This window comes from Taeniopygia guttata, chromosome 18, assembly GCF_048771995.1.
Source record: "Taeniopygia guttata chromosome 18, bTaeGut7.mat, whole genome shotgun sequence".
NCBI classification, from domain to species: domain Eukaryota; kingdom Metazoa; phylum Chordata; class Aves; order Passeriformes; family Estrildidae; genus Taeniopygia; species Taeniopygia guttata.
The window spans coordinates 2,649,681-2,666,697 of record NC_133043.1 but is presented as its reverse complement, the minus strand read 5'-3'; the positions used below and the strand labels follow the sequence as shown (position 1 = coordinate 2,666,697).

Below are 17,017 nucleotides of genomic sequence, written 5' to 3'. Positions count from 1 at the left end.
CTCTTCCAGCTAAAAAACATCTTGGAAATGCTGAAATAAATGTCTCCTGAGAAACCCTGCACTTCTAAAGGGGATGGGTTTGGTTTCAGCCCAGGCTCTGGAGCGTGGCTGCCACGCTGTCGCCCACAGCAGCATCCCGGGCTCATCCCGGCTGAGGGACCAGGGGTGGGAGGGAGCCTGAGCAGCTGGGACAGAGGCTGGGCTTGGAAAAGTGGAGCAGCTGGATTTGCTTCCTTCCTTAGGAGTGGAAAAAAACACTCCTAAGATTTAAATCCCATTCAGACGTGTCAGAGCAGACAGCAGAGGTGCAGTAAGTCAAGGCACGGGATGGAGCTCAGCCTGTCCCCAGGACATCTCCTGGGTGTCCAAACCTTCTCCTCCCCTCCTTGCAAAAGGAAAAACAACAAGCCTAACATGAAGAGGGGGAGATGCCAGGTGCCAGTCACTGAATCCCAGTCTCCTCCCTGCCCCCCTCCTTGGCAGAGCCCTGATGTTGGGAGATCCGTGTGGAAAGCAGAACTCCGGGTGTGGGTGGCTGCTCCGGGCACTTCTCCTGGCAGGAGCAGCCCATCCGTGAGCCACGGCAGCCACCTGCTGGCACCTGCTTGCCCACATCCCTTCCTGCAGTGCCCGGACACGCATCCCTGTCTGCCTAAAGCACCTGCAGAATTCTCCCTGCCCGTGTCCCAGCCCAGCACCACCCCTGCATCATCCACCCTGAGCAGGGCAGCTCAGGACATGGGGAGGGCCATGCTGCTCTGTCCATCCCATGGGATGGCACTGCCCCTGGCCTCCAGCAGGTCCCCAGCCTTTGCCAGAGGGTGCTGGGGACAGGAGAACACGGCACAGGGGGAAACACCTGAAAGCAGGGAGTTCCTGTTTTATTTCATTTATTCTTTTTTTTTTTTTTAATTTACTTTTTAACTCTAGCCCTGCCAGGCAGATAATCCAAGAGGAGATGCTGATCTGCTCAGGGAGGATCAGGGTGATGGTGCTTGCTCCCAGCTCCCCATCTGTTGCCCCATCCCTCCCAGGGACCCATGGTGCTGGTGACGAGCTCCCCTCTGAGCAAGGCTCAGCCAGCTGACCTTCAGCAGTATTTTGGGTCAAAGCACACCTTATTTTGACTCTAATTAATAGCTGTGTTTTATAGATGATGATATAAGAGCTGCCAGTTTTCACTATATTTATCCAGCCACTGCTGAGTCCTTTCCTCTGTCCCTGGCCCCAGTGGTGGGGATGAGATGGGCCAAGTTGGCCTGAGCTGGAACTCACAGCAAGAGCAGCCTTTTGGCTCAAAATACAGCCCTGTGCCCCTCTCTCCCAGGAATCAGCAGCTCTGCTGGCCACGTCCCACCAGCCAGAGGGTGATTCTCAGGGCTGACAGGGCAGAGACCTGGTGTCCTCCTGCCATGGATGAGCAGAGCCTTCCTGGGGTTTGCTCCTGGTTCTCCCCAGGGACTGAGCCCCCTTTCCCAGCCACAGTCTCCCTCACAGCCCCACAGCGGGGCTCAGGAATTCAAATCTCCGTGAGCCAGTCTGAAGAAGGGCACAAATGAGCATCAGGCACTGATGTGTCAAAGGATAAAGGCTTTATTTATTAAAATAATAACTCTTTTTTTTCTCTGTGAGGCAGAACACCTGCAGGGCTGTGCGTGCTGTGACGTGGGTCACTGAGTGCTGGGGCTGCAGCTGATCCCAGCTCCCAGTGACACTGATGAAATGCAGTAACACTGATGAAATACATGGAATATTTCCTGCTGTGGCTCCAAGACTCAGGGGTGAAGGGGTCTCTGCTCCACAGCCCCGTTGGATGCCACCTCCAGGTCGTGTTCCTCTGCATCCCTGGTGAGGTCTACAAACACCTGCAGTGGGACACAGTGGAAAGCATCCCATCATTGCCACGGACTGGCTGTATTTGTGCTGGTCACAGGTTATTTCTTCGTTTTTCACAGGCAGCTCCCAGCCTGGAGCTCCTGCATCAGCCTACCTGGTGCAAAGTGTTCAGTGACAAGCTGTACTCCTCAAGCTTGAAATTCCGTTTAGCTGTGGAGGGATGGAGAAAGCATCCTTAAAAACCAAATCCACATATAAACCATTTGAAAGTGATTTCCTTATTTAACTGATTGTTTCTTTTTACCTGCTTCGAGCTGGGAGAAAGACCTGGACAGAGGTAGTGCATCTGCCACTGGAATCTTGTAGGTGAGCATGGAAGAAGTCCTGAAAAAGTAATAAAAAAATGAATTCTTCCTTTGTGAGTCAGCATTGCAGTCTGGGGGGGTTTGTAGGATAACTGTGCTCCAGGTAAATCACTGAGCAAGGTCAGGAGGAGGAAGAGAGCATCCCAACCCAAATCCAGGCTGTGGGCAGCCCGTGGACACTGACCTTTCCTGCCGAGCTGCGTGGGGGAAGAGGGTCAGGATTTCGGTGTGGAGAGCATCGCTTCGCCCCGCGTCTGTCATTTTGAGTTCTAGGTGGTAACTTGTGCCAAACTTACTTTTGAGATCCTCAAGGGAGCCGATGTACCTGCAGAGGGGGGGAACATTGCTGAAACCACCATAAGCAGCAAATAAATCAATGGCTTGAGGGAGCTGAGGAGTAGCTGTACATCCTCTTATTCATCAGCTCCTCATACTGTGCTACCTCACAAAACTGATTGTTACACACGTGGCAGCACCCAAACCAGTATTTTCCATTTAGATTAAGAATTGAAAAAACCAAACTAACCCCAAACTAACCCCAATTAACCCCAACCCCAAACTAACCCCAACTAAGCCAGACCAACCCTAACTAGCCCCAAACTAACCCCAACCCCAAACTAATCCCAAACGAAGCCAAACTAACCCCAAACTAAGCCAAACTAACCATAAACTAACCCAAACTAATCCAAACTGACCCAAACAAACCCAAACTAACCCCAAACTAACCCTAAACTAACCCAAACTAACCCAAATTAACCCCAACCATAAACTAACCCCAAACCAACCCCAACTAAGCCAGACTAACCCAAACTAACCCCAAACTAATCCCAATCCTAAAATAATCCCAAACTAATACAAACTAACCCCAAACTAACCCCAAACTAACCCCAAACTAAGCCAAACTAACCCCAAACTAACCCCAAACTAACCCCAACCCCAAGCTAATCCCAAACTAACCCCAAAATAACCCCAAAATAACCCAAACTAACCCAAATGAACCCAAACTAACCCCAAACTAAGCCAAACTAAGCCAAACTAACCCAAACTAACCCCAACTAAGCCAGACTAACCCAAACTAACTCCCAACTAACCCCAAACTAACCCAAACTAACCCTAAATTAACCTCAAACCAAACTAACCCCAAACTAACCCCAACTAACCCCAACTAACCCAGCTAATCCCAAACTAACCCAAACTAACCCCAACCCCAATCTAAACCAAACTAACTCCAAACTAAGCCAAACTAACTCCAAACTAAGCCAAACTAACTCCAAACTAAGCCAAGCTGACCCAAGCTAACCCAAACGAACCCAGACTAACCCAAACCAACCCAAAGGAAGCCCAGCCCCAGCCGCAGCCCCCGCCCGCGGTGCCCACCGGAGCCGGCCGGACAGCAGGACGGCCACGCGGTCGCACATCGCCGCCGCCTCCTCCAGGGACTGCGTGCAGAGGATGGCTGCCCTCTCCTTGCTCTTCATGGAGGCCTCAATCATCTTCCTGGGAACAGAGAGGTCACAGTCACTTCCTGGGAGCAGCCACAGAAAATCTCCTGGTCTGCCAGTTCCTGGTTTCTTCTTCTACCTCTGCCAAGGTCGGGATTGGAGCACTAGAGGCGGTATCTTGTGTTCATGCTTGGATGTTTATTATTTCTTATCTGTATGACAAGTCATGGGTTCTACAGCTTGTTCTACTAAAAAGCTACAAAGTGGCTAACTATCTTTCTATACAAGGTCTTTTAAGGCCAAACGATCCAATTAAGAAATGACACATAAATTATTTTCACTTTTAACCCAATAACTAATCACTCAAAGTCTGCCATGTGGACTTTTTTGTCCAACTACAAAGCACCACACAAACCCATGGAGAAGAAGGAAGAAGAAGGTGAATAAGAAGGAGCAGCCTCCACCCTAAAACCTCCATCTTGCTGTATATATATTACTATATTCTAATATATTACTATATTCTACAACCTTAAAGTCCAAGTTTGCCACCCTGTGATATCACACACTTCTAATCAAACTACACACCCATAATCCCAGTGCTACCAATCAATTTTGGAAGCCTTCTCCATGGCCTCAGGTCAAATACAGTATTTTCTTGTGGGTCTGTGCCCTTCAGCACAGAAAGTTCAAAATTGTCAGCATCCAAGACTCCAATACTGGTCTATGTCTCCCTCCTTAGGAACAACGTTTTAAAGTTTTTAAAAAGCTGAGAACTATTTAAAAGGCTTCAGTTTTCTTGTTTAAAGATGACCTGGATGCCACTGCTATGCTGTAATTTGTCATGTCAGCATCCCTCCAAATTTTGCACTGGTGGTGTAAACTGGTGATGAAAAGCTAAAGCAAACACTAGTGCTGAATGATTAAAGGGAAGACTTCCTACAGATTTTTCTCTTGCTCTGAAGAAAACAGAAATGTGTGTCTTTTGTACCAAATGAATAGATTCAGCTGGTGCCTCCCAAGATTTTTTGGGGTGTATTAATGACCTTTATGGGGTCATTTTTTGGGGTGTATTGATGACCATTATGTTACATTATTGCTGCTAGCTGAGAGGCTCAGCAAGCTCTCCCCATCCCCTGGGCATTAGGAAAAAGGGAACAGACAGATCTCCACTGTTACTTCTGCCTGCCCAAGAGTTCCTGCAATGGGGAGGGTGAGGCCCATGCTGTTAAACCCGCCCCAGATTCCCATTTCTGCCAGGCCAGGGCTGCTCACCACATGTGGCGCTGCCCTTTGGGGTCCAGGCTCACGGAGGGCTCATCCCAAAGCATCACTGCCGGGCCTCCCAGGATGCTCAGAGCAAATGACAGCTGGAATGGGAACAACATCAGGTCAGGACTCCTTTAGTTACCTGCAAAACTGGCGCACCTTAATCCCTGTGAAATTTTCAAAGCTGAAGCCCTTGATTGCAAAGTACAAAAGGAACAGGAATTTAAAAAAATCCCACTTCAGGTGTTCTCAGTTAACATTTTCATCTCTCAAAATCAGATCTCCCCAGACCTCCTGAGCCTGCCCAAGACGTGAAAGTGGTTTTCCATCCCATTTACTGGCAGATGTAGGTGGTGGGGCGTGAAGAGGTGATTGTAAATCCAATTTGTGGTTAGCACTTATTAAACACATGGTGCAGAAGAATAGGAAATAGCGTGAGGAGGAGGGAGGGAATCCTGTCAGGATGGATTCAAAAGGTATTGATGAAAATGAATGATGCCAGGAACCCACTCAGCTGAAGGTTTCCTCTGCACCACGTCCAAGAAGGGTTGAGCAGGGTTTGGTTAAGTAGGGAAGACAAATCCAACATGTACCTTTCTGGCTTCTCCAGCAGATAAACTTCTTGCTGGGGTCTTGAAATGCTTCAGGAGATCCAAGGCCCTTCCTATGCTGTGAGCAACAGAAAGGGAAAAGCCCCAAATTATCACCTTGGCGTGTAACCTCTGTGGTCAGGGGGACTGAGGAACCCAACACTGACATGTTTGGGTTGATATCCATCACCTTGGGTTACCTGGGCATTCTGCTCCTAACTTGAATATTAAATTGAGGAATTTCGACAGAAATTCAAGGCAGGAAGTGTAGCTAATGGGAGAAGTGAGTTACTCATGCAACTAGCCATGAACTGAGGCAAATTTAATTTTTTTTCCTGAATTTTTCCAGGTAAACTTGGGCTACAGTCTTCATAGGCAAGGGACTAAGAACAGTATAAAATAGCAGACCTCATCAGGAGAAGTCACCTCTCTAAGGTGAGAGGCATTGAAGATGCTGTCTCTTAACCACACGAGCCAGTTTTGTTAAAAGAGGAACCCTTCCCCACCCTGTAAAATCACATAGTGATTGGCCTGGTGTAGGAATCAGAAAAACAGAAACTTCCACAGACACTTAAGGATTTGATCTACAGCCTTAGAAGATGATTTTTCTGCTTAATATCTATGTATTGTATTTTTACATCAATCTAAGCTTCTTCTAAGAAGAAAGAAATCATAAACTTGTATTTTTATAGTTGTAGGTTAGAATATGCCTTAGGTAAGTAAGAAACTGTATTGATAAGAGGGTGAAGGGTTGATAATGTAAGGTTGTGGTTGAACAGAGTAGCTAGGAGTTTAGAAGTTGTAACAGAAGCATATGTGTGTGAGTGAGACAGAAGCCACTAGACAAAAGTATCCACAGTGCAGCAGATGTAAATAAAAGTGGCAGGTTAGAAAAGCAAAATAAACCCTGTGACAACTGTCTGTTGGGTTAGAAAGTTCTATATTGCCTTGTAACTAAGAACTTGTGACTACTCTTGAGCTATGGCCGACTGCTTGCTCCTGTAAAATCTCACAGCCCCTGAGACTGATGTTTATCTGAGCAATAAATTGTTCTTAGCTTGGAATTAGTCCCATCCCTTCATTTCTAGTGGCGACAATGATAGGCTGGAAGGCTCCCTACCTCTGGAGGGAGGGAGAACCAAGAGATGAGATAATTTGGCTTCCTACCAGCTGATGGCAAGAGCAGCATCTTCCTCCCTCATTCCCCGGACGGCGGCGAAGGCCTCCAGGTGCTGCAGCACTGTCAGGTGTGGCCAGAGCGGGTCCTGCTGTGGGCACCAGCCCAGGGCTTCATCCCGGCCCCCGAGCAGCACCTGCACAGACACACAGCTCTGCACTTGTGGGGTCACACAGCCACAGGGTGCTTTGGCTGGGAAGTACCTTAGAGCTCATCCCATCCCACCCCTACAACGGGCAGGGACATCTTCCACTACCCCAGGTTGCCCCAAGCTCCATCCAACTGGCCAAGGTAAGCAGTTGTGTGGGCAGTAGCCACTTGTGAGTGGTCACCATGGGGCTCCATGGGCAAGGTGATCCTGCTCCATCTGCCTTTTCACTTTGGTAATATTACCAACATCAACCAGTCTTTTCCTAGTAATACTTTCCTATTTGCAACCTTCAGTCCCAAATCTGTAAGAGCAATGGCATTTCCCCTCCCCCAGCACATGCCATTAATCATTCTGCACATAATTAATGATGGATTGTTACTGGCCCAACGCTGCTCACATTCGTTTTCAATTTCCTGGTTTTGCAAGGCTGTTTATGGAGAGTGTTATTTTTGGGGTTTTTTAGATGTCAACAATTCTTACAGGGCTTGAGGTATTTCACAATGGGTTTCGAATGCCAGCTGAAGATTTCCTGCTGCTCAAACTCTTAAATCTGTAACACTGACTTTGAGGAACATGAGAACTTATGCTTGGCATAAATCAACACTTTTGCTCAGCTCTGTAAATATCCAGGACACATAAATTTTACATAATCATCCATACATCCCCTGATTGTAGGAAGATTTTGATGGCTTGTCTTACCACATCCTTAATTTTTAAAGGCATTAAGGTCATCTCTGCAGCTGCTCCAAGAAGCCACCTACCTCCCCAGCAGTCACTGCTACACCTCCGGAAATCATGTTCAGAGTTGTGCTTTTCCCAGCTCCATTGGGTCCTAACAGACCTAAGACTTCTCCTGGAACAAATTTACAACAACTGTTAATAATATTTATTGGTAATATGACTTCTCCCCTGTATTCTAGGTAATACTGAAAAGTACAGTAGAAGAAAGGATTGTTCTATCCACATAAATTAAAACTTTGAAGACAGAAGCCCAGAACGTCAGGTCTCAAAGCTCACAAGAAAATTCTAACAAAAATACTGCCTCCAAATAAGGCCTTCTCTTTAGATTTTAGTCAGTTATCTTATAGGGAGTGCGGAAAAGTACTTGAACCTTTTTTAACACCAAAAGAGAGATTTTTGACAGCAAGTTTCTTCTTTTTCTTAAAGATGGAAGTGGCTGTTCTGACTTCGTATTCCTTGCGCAAACTGTTGACAACTACCAAGTTCTGTGAAGAGACAGAGAGGGAAATAAAAATTCTCCTCCTACCCCATGAGACAGCTGATCTGTTCTTACAGTTAAGCAGGATTTGAAAAAGAGAAAATTTCACATTAAAAACCCATGAAACAGAGGGAAAAAAAAACCCAAACCAGGTATGCAGAATGAGAATAAAAATAATGGGGCCAGCTAAAGTCTTTGTGGTGCCATGGTGATCAAGGGCTGGGTGGTGAGATCACATCAGAAGATCTGAGTGCATGAGCTAAGAAAGCAGAGGCAGTGAAAGAATGAAAATGATGGATGTGGCAGCACCTCTCTGGCCATAGAGAGCAGGCACAACTTTCCCAGGCATTTTCCTGGGGAAGGCTGTGAGATCAGAGAAAGAATGAGAAACAATTCTTATCTCCACTTGACCATGCTGTTGCGCATATGTGGAACGTGACATGGAGATTTGTTTACTAAAGGGTGATTTCTTAATTAGACAGTGGATGGTTTTTGGATGGATTGACCAATTAGGTCAGAGCTGTATCGGTCTGGCTGGAAGGGTTACTGAGTTTGTTAATTAGTATAATATAGTATAAGATGATATAATAAAGCAATTGATCAGCCTTCTGCAACCATGGAGTCAATGCTAATTATTGCCCATCTGGGGGCCTGTGGGGACAGATGGAGAATGGAAAGCAAAGCGGTGCAGGGCTGGGTTGGGATCACCTCCTCCTGCTGCAGCGAGGCCAGCGCGCGCCGCACCCGCTCCCGCTCCGCCTGCACCTCGGGGGGCTCCTCGCCAGCCTGCTCCTTGTTCTGCTGGGGGGCCTCTCCTCTCTGCTGGATCCTACAAGTGCAGGAGGGTCAGACTGAGCCCTTTGCTCACCCAGAGATGGGTAACTGAGAGGCCTTTTAAAAACTTCTCTTCCATTTTCACTCTCATGGGAAGGGTGAGACAATACATGTGCTATAATGCACAACATCACAATCAGAAGCCGACTATTTCCCAATTACAATACACTATAAGCATTTCTCAACCTATCAACTTTGACCACACTATATTATAAATGTCTTAACATCATGTCTAATCATCTAAAATTACCCCTCATGAATCTTACTACAATGCATCTTTCATAATTCTATTTCTCTAAAGTATCTAGTCTTGTTTGGAGAACTATCTTTTAAAGCACATTTCCACTTCAGTTTCTCTCTCAACAATGTCTATCCTATTCTATAACATTTCTAAGTCAATGTTGCTTATCTCAAAGTTTACACACAGATATGAGCCTATGTGAACCTTCTGTCAAATTTTTAAAATTTTCTACAAATCCTTTTCCCACAGAGGAGGAGAGATGCTTTCATTCGGAATCACTTCCAAAAAAGGTTTGCATTTATAAGTTTTTTTCCCAGTATAATTAGAGAGGACATAAGTGCATATTTATATCTATAAATAAGTATAATAATTTTCAAATTTATTTCCCAGTGCACAGACTGGGGCCTGAACTACCCACCACAGTGGCAGGAAGGAAATAAATAAAATTTCCTCAAAGCACCAAATTCCCTAATTTTTTTTAATTTAATATTTTTTTGCCAGCTGAGGTTGAAGCTGGTGACACAAACATTAGAAAGGGACCCATGAAATGGCACCTTCCAGGCCCAGATTTTGCCAGATAAGTATTTTTGATAAGCTCCAAACCTCTGGGGCAGTAAAATGTAACTGAGGGTCACACTTTTAGTGCTGCCACGTTTTAAATTTATTGCAGGGTTCACATTTAAACTGTGATCCCTTAAATGTATTTCGCTGGCAGCACCAACGAAACCCAAAAGTTTGCCCTCGGGGAGCTCACAGGCTCAGAGTTGGAAGGGACACACAAGGATCCCTGAGCTGTTCCCCAGATGGTGTTTGCTCAAGTATTTCTGGGGAGGAAAAGCTAAAATTCTCTGGCATGGCTGAGAAAATAAAGGCCAGCTTTAGCTTTTCATTCATCTTTAATTATGGACTGGTTCCCTGCTCTAGACATGCCAATCATCTGGTCAAAGAGAATTAAAATACACGTGGCAGATTTGCAAACCAATTTGGGCATTTAACCCCCACACTTGGTAATGTTTGGTAATTAAATACTTTTTATAAATCTTCTCCCATGTGACTCAGGTCACTTCTTGTTGGTGACAGGCAAGCAGGGAGCACTTAGACAACCTTGACCTGATGAAGTTTTCTCTATCCTATTTGGAGCAATACTGACACCTTTGAAAAGGAGTTAAAATTTTTCTCTCTCCATTTCATTAATTTACCCCCTGTAGGGAAATGTCCTGAAATCTCAGCTATGAACCTTAAAAAAAAAAAAAAAAAAGCTGAAATCACAATTTTAATCCTCTCAAGGACATAGAAAAAATAAAAAACACTAGCTTTACCCACATGCTGACAAACATCTTTCACATAGCACGTTTTTCCCTCCTGCTGTCAGGAGGCTGTGCAGCTCCAAGCCCACCCTGCAGACAGGGATGGCTGTGGCTCACAAGGAATGCCTGGGACACACCTGAAGATGGGATCAAATCCTGGAACTGCTTCTCCATATCTCATCTCCAAACAGCGCAGGAGGAAAGCGAAAATCACACAGTGGATGTATGGCTGGAAACCAGACACTCATCAGGTTTGTGTGGAGACAAGGCAACAACACACCCCGCTAATTTTAATTATAAAGGGATGCAGTAACCTAGCTCATTAATTTCAGCTGTTGAAAAGGTCTACAGGGGCAGGGAGCTAAACTGATGCTTTGCAGACATTCCTCTCTGATATGCAGATTATTTGCAAAAGCCTTGATTTCTTACAGCAGCTCTAGCCCAGATAATCCACCTGCACCCCAACAGACATCCCATGGGATGGGATATCCTCTCATCCTCTTGTAGAAGCAGCATTGGCATGATCAGTTTATTAATAATATCTTTGCCTTCTGCATGAGCTCCACTTAAGCCCCTGCCCCATTTTTGCAGCATCCAAAGGCCACATCAGACACAAGCCCAGGATTTCTTGGAATTTGCTTCCCCTGCCAACACTTAACGGGAAATTTTGACTACAAACCCCATCCTTTATTTATGGGGAGAGTTTACAAGACCGGTGCAAGCCCACTGCATCAGTGACAGTCATCCCTGCCCAAGCAACCATCTCCAAGTCCCTCCTTACTGCAAAGACAGGCATGTAGATGTAATTCCATGTCTCAAAAATGGTGTGATCATGGTACATGAGGAAATTCTGGAAGAAAAGGAGATCAGACAATTAGAAAACTCCTCAGTGCCTTGTGTCTCAGGGCAGGGTCAGAGCAAATGTGGCAGGTAGGGATGTTTAGCTTTTCTTCAGGATGGGATAAAGGAGCTTTGATTTGTCTTTTTTAATTTGGTTCTTAATGCCTCAATGGGTTGTGGCTTCCTTAGCTGCAGAAATTCAGAGGCCTCAAATCAGTCAGGTTAAGTTGACCTTTTCCATCACAGCTTCTCTCTTCCCAGTCTTTGGCCTTCTCCCTGCTCACTTCCTCCTGCCTGGTTTTCCCACTCCACCACTTTCCCCTCCCATGCCACCCTTGCTGTCAAAATATAGCCACTGTAACAGCTCTTAGTGACTAAACAGACCAAAAATATCCCAATCAAACCAAAGATTAACAGGTCAAATCTTGGCCTCTTCTCTCACTTAACAGCCTGGAACTTCTCTTCACTGGTGTTTTCTTTTCCCTCTCTCTCTTTTTGACTGGGAATTTGGGAAGTGCCTCTTGCTTTGCCAGTTTGCACCATTAAGAAATAATAATTATTGAATTTAGTAGGATGTGTTTTTCTTACTAGTCCAGAGAACATGATCCAGCCCACAGGTGGAAACATAGGAATCAACATACAGGCGTAGTAAAGTACTTCATGATGGTCACTGTTCATAAAAGCAGCATAATTCACCTGGAATAAAGCAGAAAAACTATTTCCAATATTAATGCATTGTTGCTGAAAAAACAGGATATCTGTTGGTGATTCAGGTTATTCTGCTGAATTTTGATATAAATTGAAATTTCTTGATGTAAATTTGAAACAAAGGCCCAAGTGGCAAGGTGTGTAAATCAAACACTTCAGAGTGAAGCTGCTCCTCACTTACCAAAATGAAGGCTAAAGACCAAATGTAACGATTGCTTCGCCCCGTGCGAAATTTGAAGGCCATTAAATAAACGAAGAGGACAAGAGATATTCCATAACCAAAGATGCAAATGAGCTGAAGAGAGAGAGAGAGAGACATCAGTGACAAGGAGGTGCCTGTGGATGTGTGACAACCTGCCCAGAGGAGCCCATTGCAAAGAAACTCTTTAAAGCCAAATCCTGCTGTGCAGTGAGGGAGGGGAGTTACTGCCATTCACCCATTGTGCCCAGAGCTCACCAGGGTCAGCACAGCACGGGTGTCCAAGGGGCAGATGCGGGTGAAGAGCATCAGGATCCCACACATGAGGCAGATCAGGCTCCAGAAGAAGGGGATGTCCACCAGAGCCTGCCCACACCAGTAGGCCGAGGGGAAGAGCCCCGCGAGCCGCAGCTGGGAGCGAGCCTGGAGCTGCAAAAATGACAAAAATGAGAAAAGGGAGAGTCTAAAACATCATTCCTGCTCCTTCTCTATTCCCTTGCTCTTCCCTTCCTCTCCTTTCCAATTCTTAATTCAACCATTGTTTAAAACGTCATTCCTAAAATGAAAAATAATTAATTCATTCAGATCTCAAAAGCTTTATTAACATCCACATTATTGTGAGCCGCAGCTGGTTCCCTGGGACGCAAAGAAGTGCACTTTGGTGCTAACCTGACTGATTTTCTTCTATCACCCTGCCTAGAAACCACAGAATCATGAATTATTTGGGTTGGAAAGGACCTTAAAGATCATCCCTGCCCTGGCAGGGACACCTTCCACCATCCCAGGTGCTCCAAACTCTGTCCAGCCTGGCCTTGGACACTTCCAGGGATCCAGGGGCAGCCACAGCTGCTCTGGGCACCTGTGCCAGGGCATCCCCACTGGTGCTCTCCAGGCATTTTGCATTGCATTCACTCCTTAGGCTCCTTACCTTGTAATCCTCCACACTGCTCATTGCAAAGAGAGGAGGCAAACCAGCAGTCAAAACCAGCAGGTAGGTGAATAAGCCAAAAAAAATGTAATTCTTCAGCTCTGAGTTTTCTCCCTGTGGGGAGAAATTCAGCCATCCATGACTGATGCTGCCCAGGGAAAATCTGGCTGGCTTGATGCTCATGAGATGGTTGAACACACCAGTGAGCAACAGCACAAATGGTAAGTCAGTGGTGTTTAAGAACAGGAAACAAGGGGAAAAGAAAAACATAATGACATTTAGCAACCTAGAATTTGCAGAAATAATTCGGATTATTGTACATTGTTGGGGATGGAGACCAACTTTTTGTTGCTGAGGAAATGTGGGGTTTGCAAAGATCACTGGTGTATTCCCACCATGTTCATCAGCATGGCCTGGTTGGAAAGGACCTTTTAATCTCATTCCACCCCTGCTGTAGGCAAGGACACCTTCCACTATTCCAGGTGGCTCCAAGCCCCATCCACCCTGGCCTTGGACACTGCCAGAGATCCAGGGGCAGCCACAGCTGCTCTGGGCACCTGTGCCAGGGCCTGCCCACCCTCCAGGGAACAATTTCCTCCTAATATCCAATCTCAACCAATCTGGCTCAGTGGGAAGGCATTCCCCTTTGGCCTGTCACTCCAGGCCCTTGTAAACAGTCTCTCTCCCTCTTTCCATCAGGGACTGGAAGGGCACAATTAGATCATCCTGAAACTTCTTTTCTCCAAGAACAATCCCAATTCCCTCCAAACTGCACAAATTTCTTACGGTACCGAAGCCCCCACAGAACCTTTGGACGCCACAGGAAAAAAATCATCATTAAATACCCCTGGGAACCACCAGCAGTGGGATCACTGCCCTCACCCCTTGGAACCTGTTCCCCCAGCCCCCCAGGCTGTACAGTCCTCATCCCTTCAGCTGTCCCAGCTGACTCTGGCCCAGCAGGGCAGGACCCTCACCGAGTAGAAGAGCTGGCTCCAGACGCGGAAGCGTGCGGTGGAATTGGAGAGCCTCAGGAAGGTGTTGCTGAGGATGTTCACGAGCACAGGGAAGCAGTTGATGGGTTCTGGGCTGCACATGACTGTGAACTGGCGGCTCTGAAGATGTCACAGAATCACAGAGTAAGGAGGTTGGAAGAGACCTCTAAGATCATCAAGTCCAACCTATGCCTTAACACCTCACTAGACTGTAGCACCATGTGCCTTGTCCAGTCTTTTTTTAAACACATCCAGAGATGGTGATTGGATCACAGTCCCAGGTTATGATATTGGGGTGTATTCCATTACCACCTCGAGCTGCAATCCCTTTTTCCCCTTATCTCGTGGCTCAGAGATAAGTCCCTCCAGGAGGAGCTGTTCTTTTAGCCACATGGCTGATAAGATCACAGCGTTCTGTTGTGAGATGCTCCGCCCAGAGGGAGGAGCCAAACGACACCATCAAGGATATCAGTGGGGTTGTGCAGGCAGCAAGGAGATCCCCTCCTCCAAGAGGAACAGCTGAGACCTTCTCTGCACTGGACCTCCAGAGGGAAACTCCATCAGTCTGCAGGAGCACTGCTTGGACAGAGCCATATCTGCCATCACCGCCCCAGCCAGCGAGTGTCAGGTTGTGTCTCTGACTCTGTCAGTGGTTCTTCTTTTGTGCTATTGTATGTATTTGGTTCTTTGTTCTCTTTTTTCCTAATAAATTGCATTTCTGATGTAGAGCCTCTCATTGGTTTTGCTTTTCAAACCAGGACAACCACCTCCCTGGGAAGACAATTCCAGTGCTTTATTATTCTTTCGGTGAAAATTTTTTCCTGATATCCAACCTAAACCTTCCCTGACGTAGGTGAGACTGTGTCCTCTTGTTCTGTCAGTGCTGCCTGGTGGAAGAGACCGACCCCACCTGTCTACAACCTCTCTTCAGGGAGTTGTGGAGAGCAATAAGGTCACCTCTGAGCCTCCTCTTCTCCAGGATAAACAACCCCAGCTCCTTCAAATGTTCCTCACAGGGTTTGTGTTCCCAGCCCCTCTCCAGCCTCGCTGCCTCCTCTGGATGCACTCAAATATCTCAGTGTCCTTCCAAACTGAGGGCCCAGAACTGGACACAGCACTTGAGGTGTGCCCTCACCAGCACTGAGTACAGGGGAAGAATGACCTCCCTGCTCCTGCTGGCCACACCATTCCTAATGCAGGCAAATGTCAAAACAAAAGTCCTTCATGTCCCCAAGAGGTGTGAACAGCACTACTGAAACTCTTTATTATGCTAAAAAAAAACATTCTCTGTTTTCTGGTGTGTTTATTTCTCTCATTTAAATACTTCTCAGGAAATCCTGTTGATCTTCAGGATGAAAGAAGGAAAGAAAAATATCCCTTACCTTGCCTTCCAGGGATATTTTTATAGCTCCATTATAATTTGGAAGGCTTGTGATGTTTTTCTCCGGAGTTATTTCTGGGGTTATGTTTTGAGTCTTCAAAGCAGCAATGAAATCCTCGATTTCTGATCCTGAAATCAAGTCAAGGACAGAAATTAGAGTCATTAGAGGGATTTTTTTCCTTTAAATAGAAACAGTTTCATATAAACAAGTCCCTGCTTGCAATGTAGAGTTATGTTAAAAACCCAAATATTGAGAGTCTAAGCAAACACATACTTCCTATATATTATCTATTTATTTAAACTGATTAAACAAAATATGTATTTCAAACTTAGTTTATTTACTTTTTTTTTTTTTTAACTTGCCTGGTTCATTACTCTTTTACATATCATCTATATCATCACTAGAACTGCATTTACTTTTGCTCAAAAGAAAACACTTCTCAATGCACATTCCTTTATATATTTGTGGCATTTGCAAGGTTGCTCTGTCAATTATAATAAAATTCACATTGCTGCAGAAAGTGAGTCAGCATCACGTGTTGTTCCTCACCTGTGTCATTGAATATGAGGAGGTTTGTAGACCTATTTTGAATTTTCTCTTTTGTGGGAAGAAAATACGGGCTAGATGTGATTTCCCAGCTGCTGGAGTTGTGCCACATATGAAACATCATTAAAACCATCAGTGGTGGAAGGATAAATACTCCAAATAACAGCAATCTAGATGGAAAAACAGACCATAAGTGATGCCAGGGGAAATCCACCAGTAAGTAATTGTGTGATTTATGGGGAAATTTAAAACTTAATCAAGCCAGAGTTTTCCTGCTAAGTCCAGACTGCCCCTATTTTTGCAGCTTTGAAACATTTCCCACCAATTCTCTGCTTCCAAACATCTCCAGCAGCATTTAAGCCTTCCCTCAGCTGCTCCAGGGCTGCAGGGCAGGTGGGAGCTTCTGTACTTACATGCCCCTGAGGAATTTTCCTTCGTGCTTCAGTCTGAGCAGGCGAATTCTCAGCACAGCACACACCTGCTGCCTCCAGAGCATCATCCCACTCATGGCCAACATCCCCTGCTTGGAGAACCACGGCAGGTTCTGGTCCCTCTCCTCGAGGTCTCCCTCTCCTGTGTGTTCACCATGAAATGCCATTACCCACAAAGAGCCTTCCAAGGACACCTTCTAATCCCAAACAGTCATCAAGGATCTTCTGCTCTGAATAGAGAGACACTTTAATTTTTTTTTTTAAATTTTCTTTTCTTTTTTTTTTTTTTTTTAAGAGAGAGAAGAGTTAGAAGGGCAGAGAAAAAGGACCATAATTCATCCAGAATAGAATTTATATTGGTGAATTCAGACTGGTTGGTGTGGCAACACATCCAAGATCTTCACTGGCCTTGGGAAGTGCCTTCTGCAAACTTTATCCCTTCCCACCTCCTGGTCTGGGCTGGACAACCCTTCAAAGTTAAATAAATACCCTTTCAACACAAACCTTAATTATCACGCTTGAAACCCTTTGGGAAGCCAAGACAGAATAATTTGGGCTTC

The 17,017-nt window shown here is 45.7% G+C and overlaps 1 protein-coding gene across 1 annotated transcript in view; it reads right to left on the bottom strand.

The window, feature by feature from the left end:
* Window positions 1-1,575: 1,575 nt before the first annotated feature.
* Window positions 1,576-17,017, bottom strand: part of LOC115497648 (ATP-binding cassette sub-family A member 9) — a 31,119-nt gene continuing 15,677 nt past the window's right edge. Inside the window, 21 exon segments of the mRNA XM_030287411.4 lie at window positions 1,576-1,865; window positions 1,991-2,046; window positions 2,141-2,220; window positions 2,386-2,526; window positions 3,579-3,698; window positions 4,916-5,010; window positions 5,503-5,578; window positions 6,667-6,812; window positions 7,589-7,680; window positions 7,939-8,053; window positions 8,755-8,875; window positions 10,566-10,657; window positions 11,210-11,278; window positions 11,857-11,964; window positions 12,158-12,271; window positions 12,434-12,604; window positions 13,104-13,217; window positions 14,081-14,218; window positions 15,481-15,608; window positions 16,030-16,196; window positions 16,440-16,599. Of these exon segments, the coding sequence (XP_030143271.4) occupies window positions 1,776-1,865; window positions 1,991-2,046; window positions 2,141-2,220; window positions 2,386-2,526; window positions 3,579-3,698; window positions 4,916-5,010; window positions 5,503-5,578; window positions 6,667-6,812; window positions 7,589-7,680; window positions 7,939-8,053; window positions 8,755-8,875; window positions 10,566-10,657; window positions 11,210-11,278; window positions 11,857-11,964; window positions 12,158-12,271; window positions 12,434-12,604; window positions 13,104-13,217; window positions 14,081-14,218; window positions 15,481-15,608; window positions 16,030-16,196; window positions 16,440-16,599 (2,393 nt within the window). The 3' untranslated portion in view covers window positions 1,576-1,775.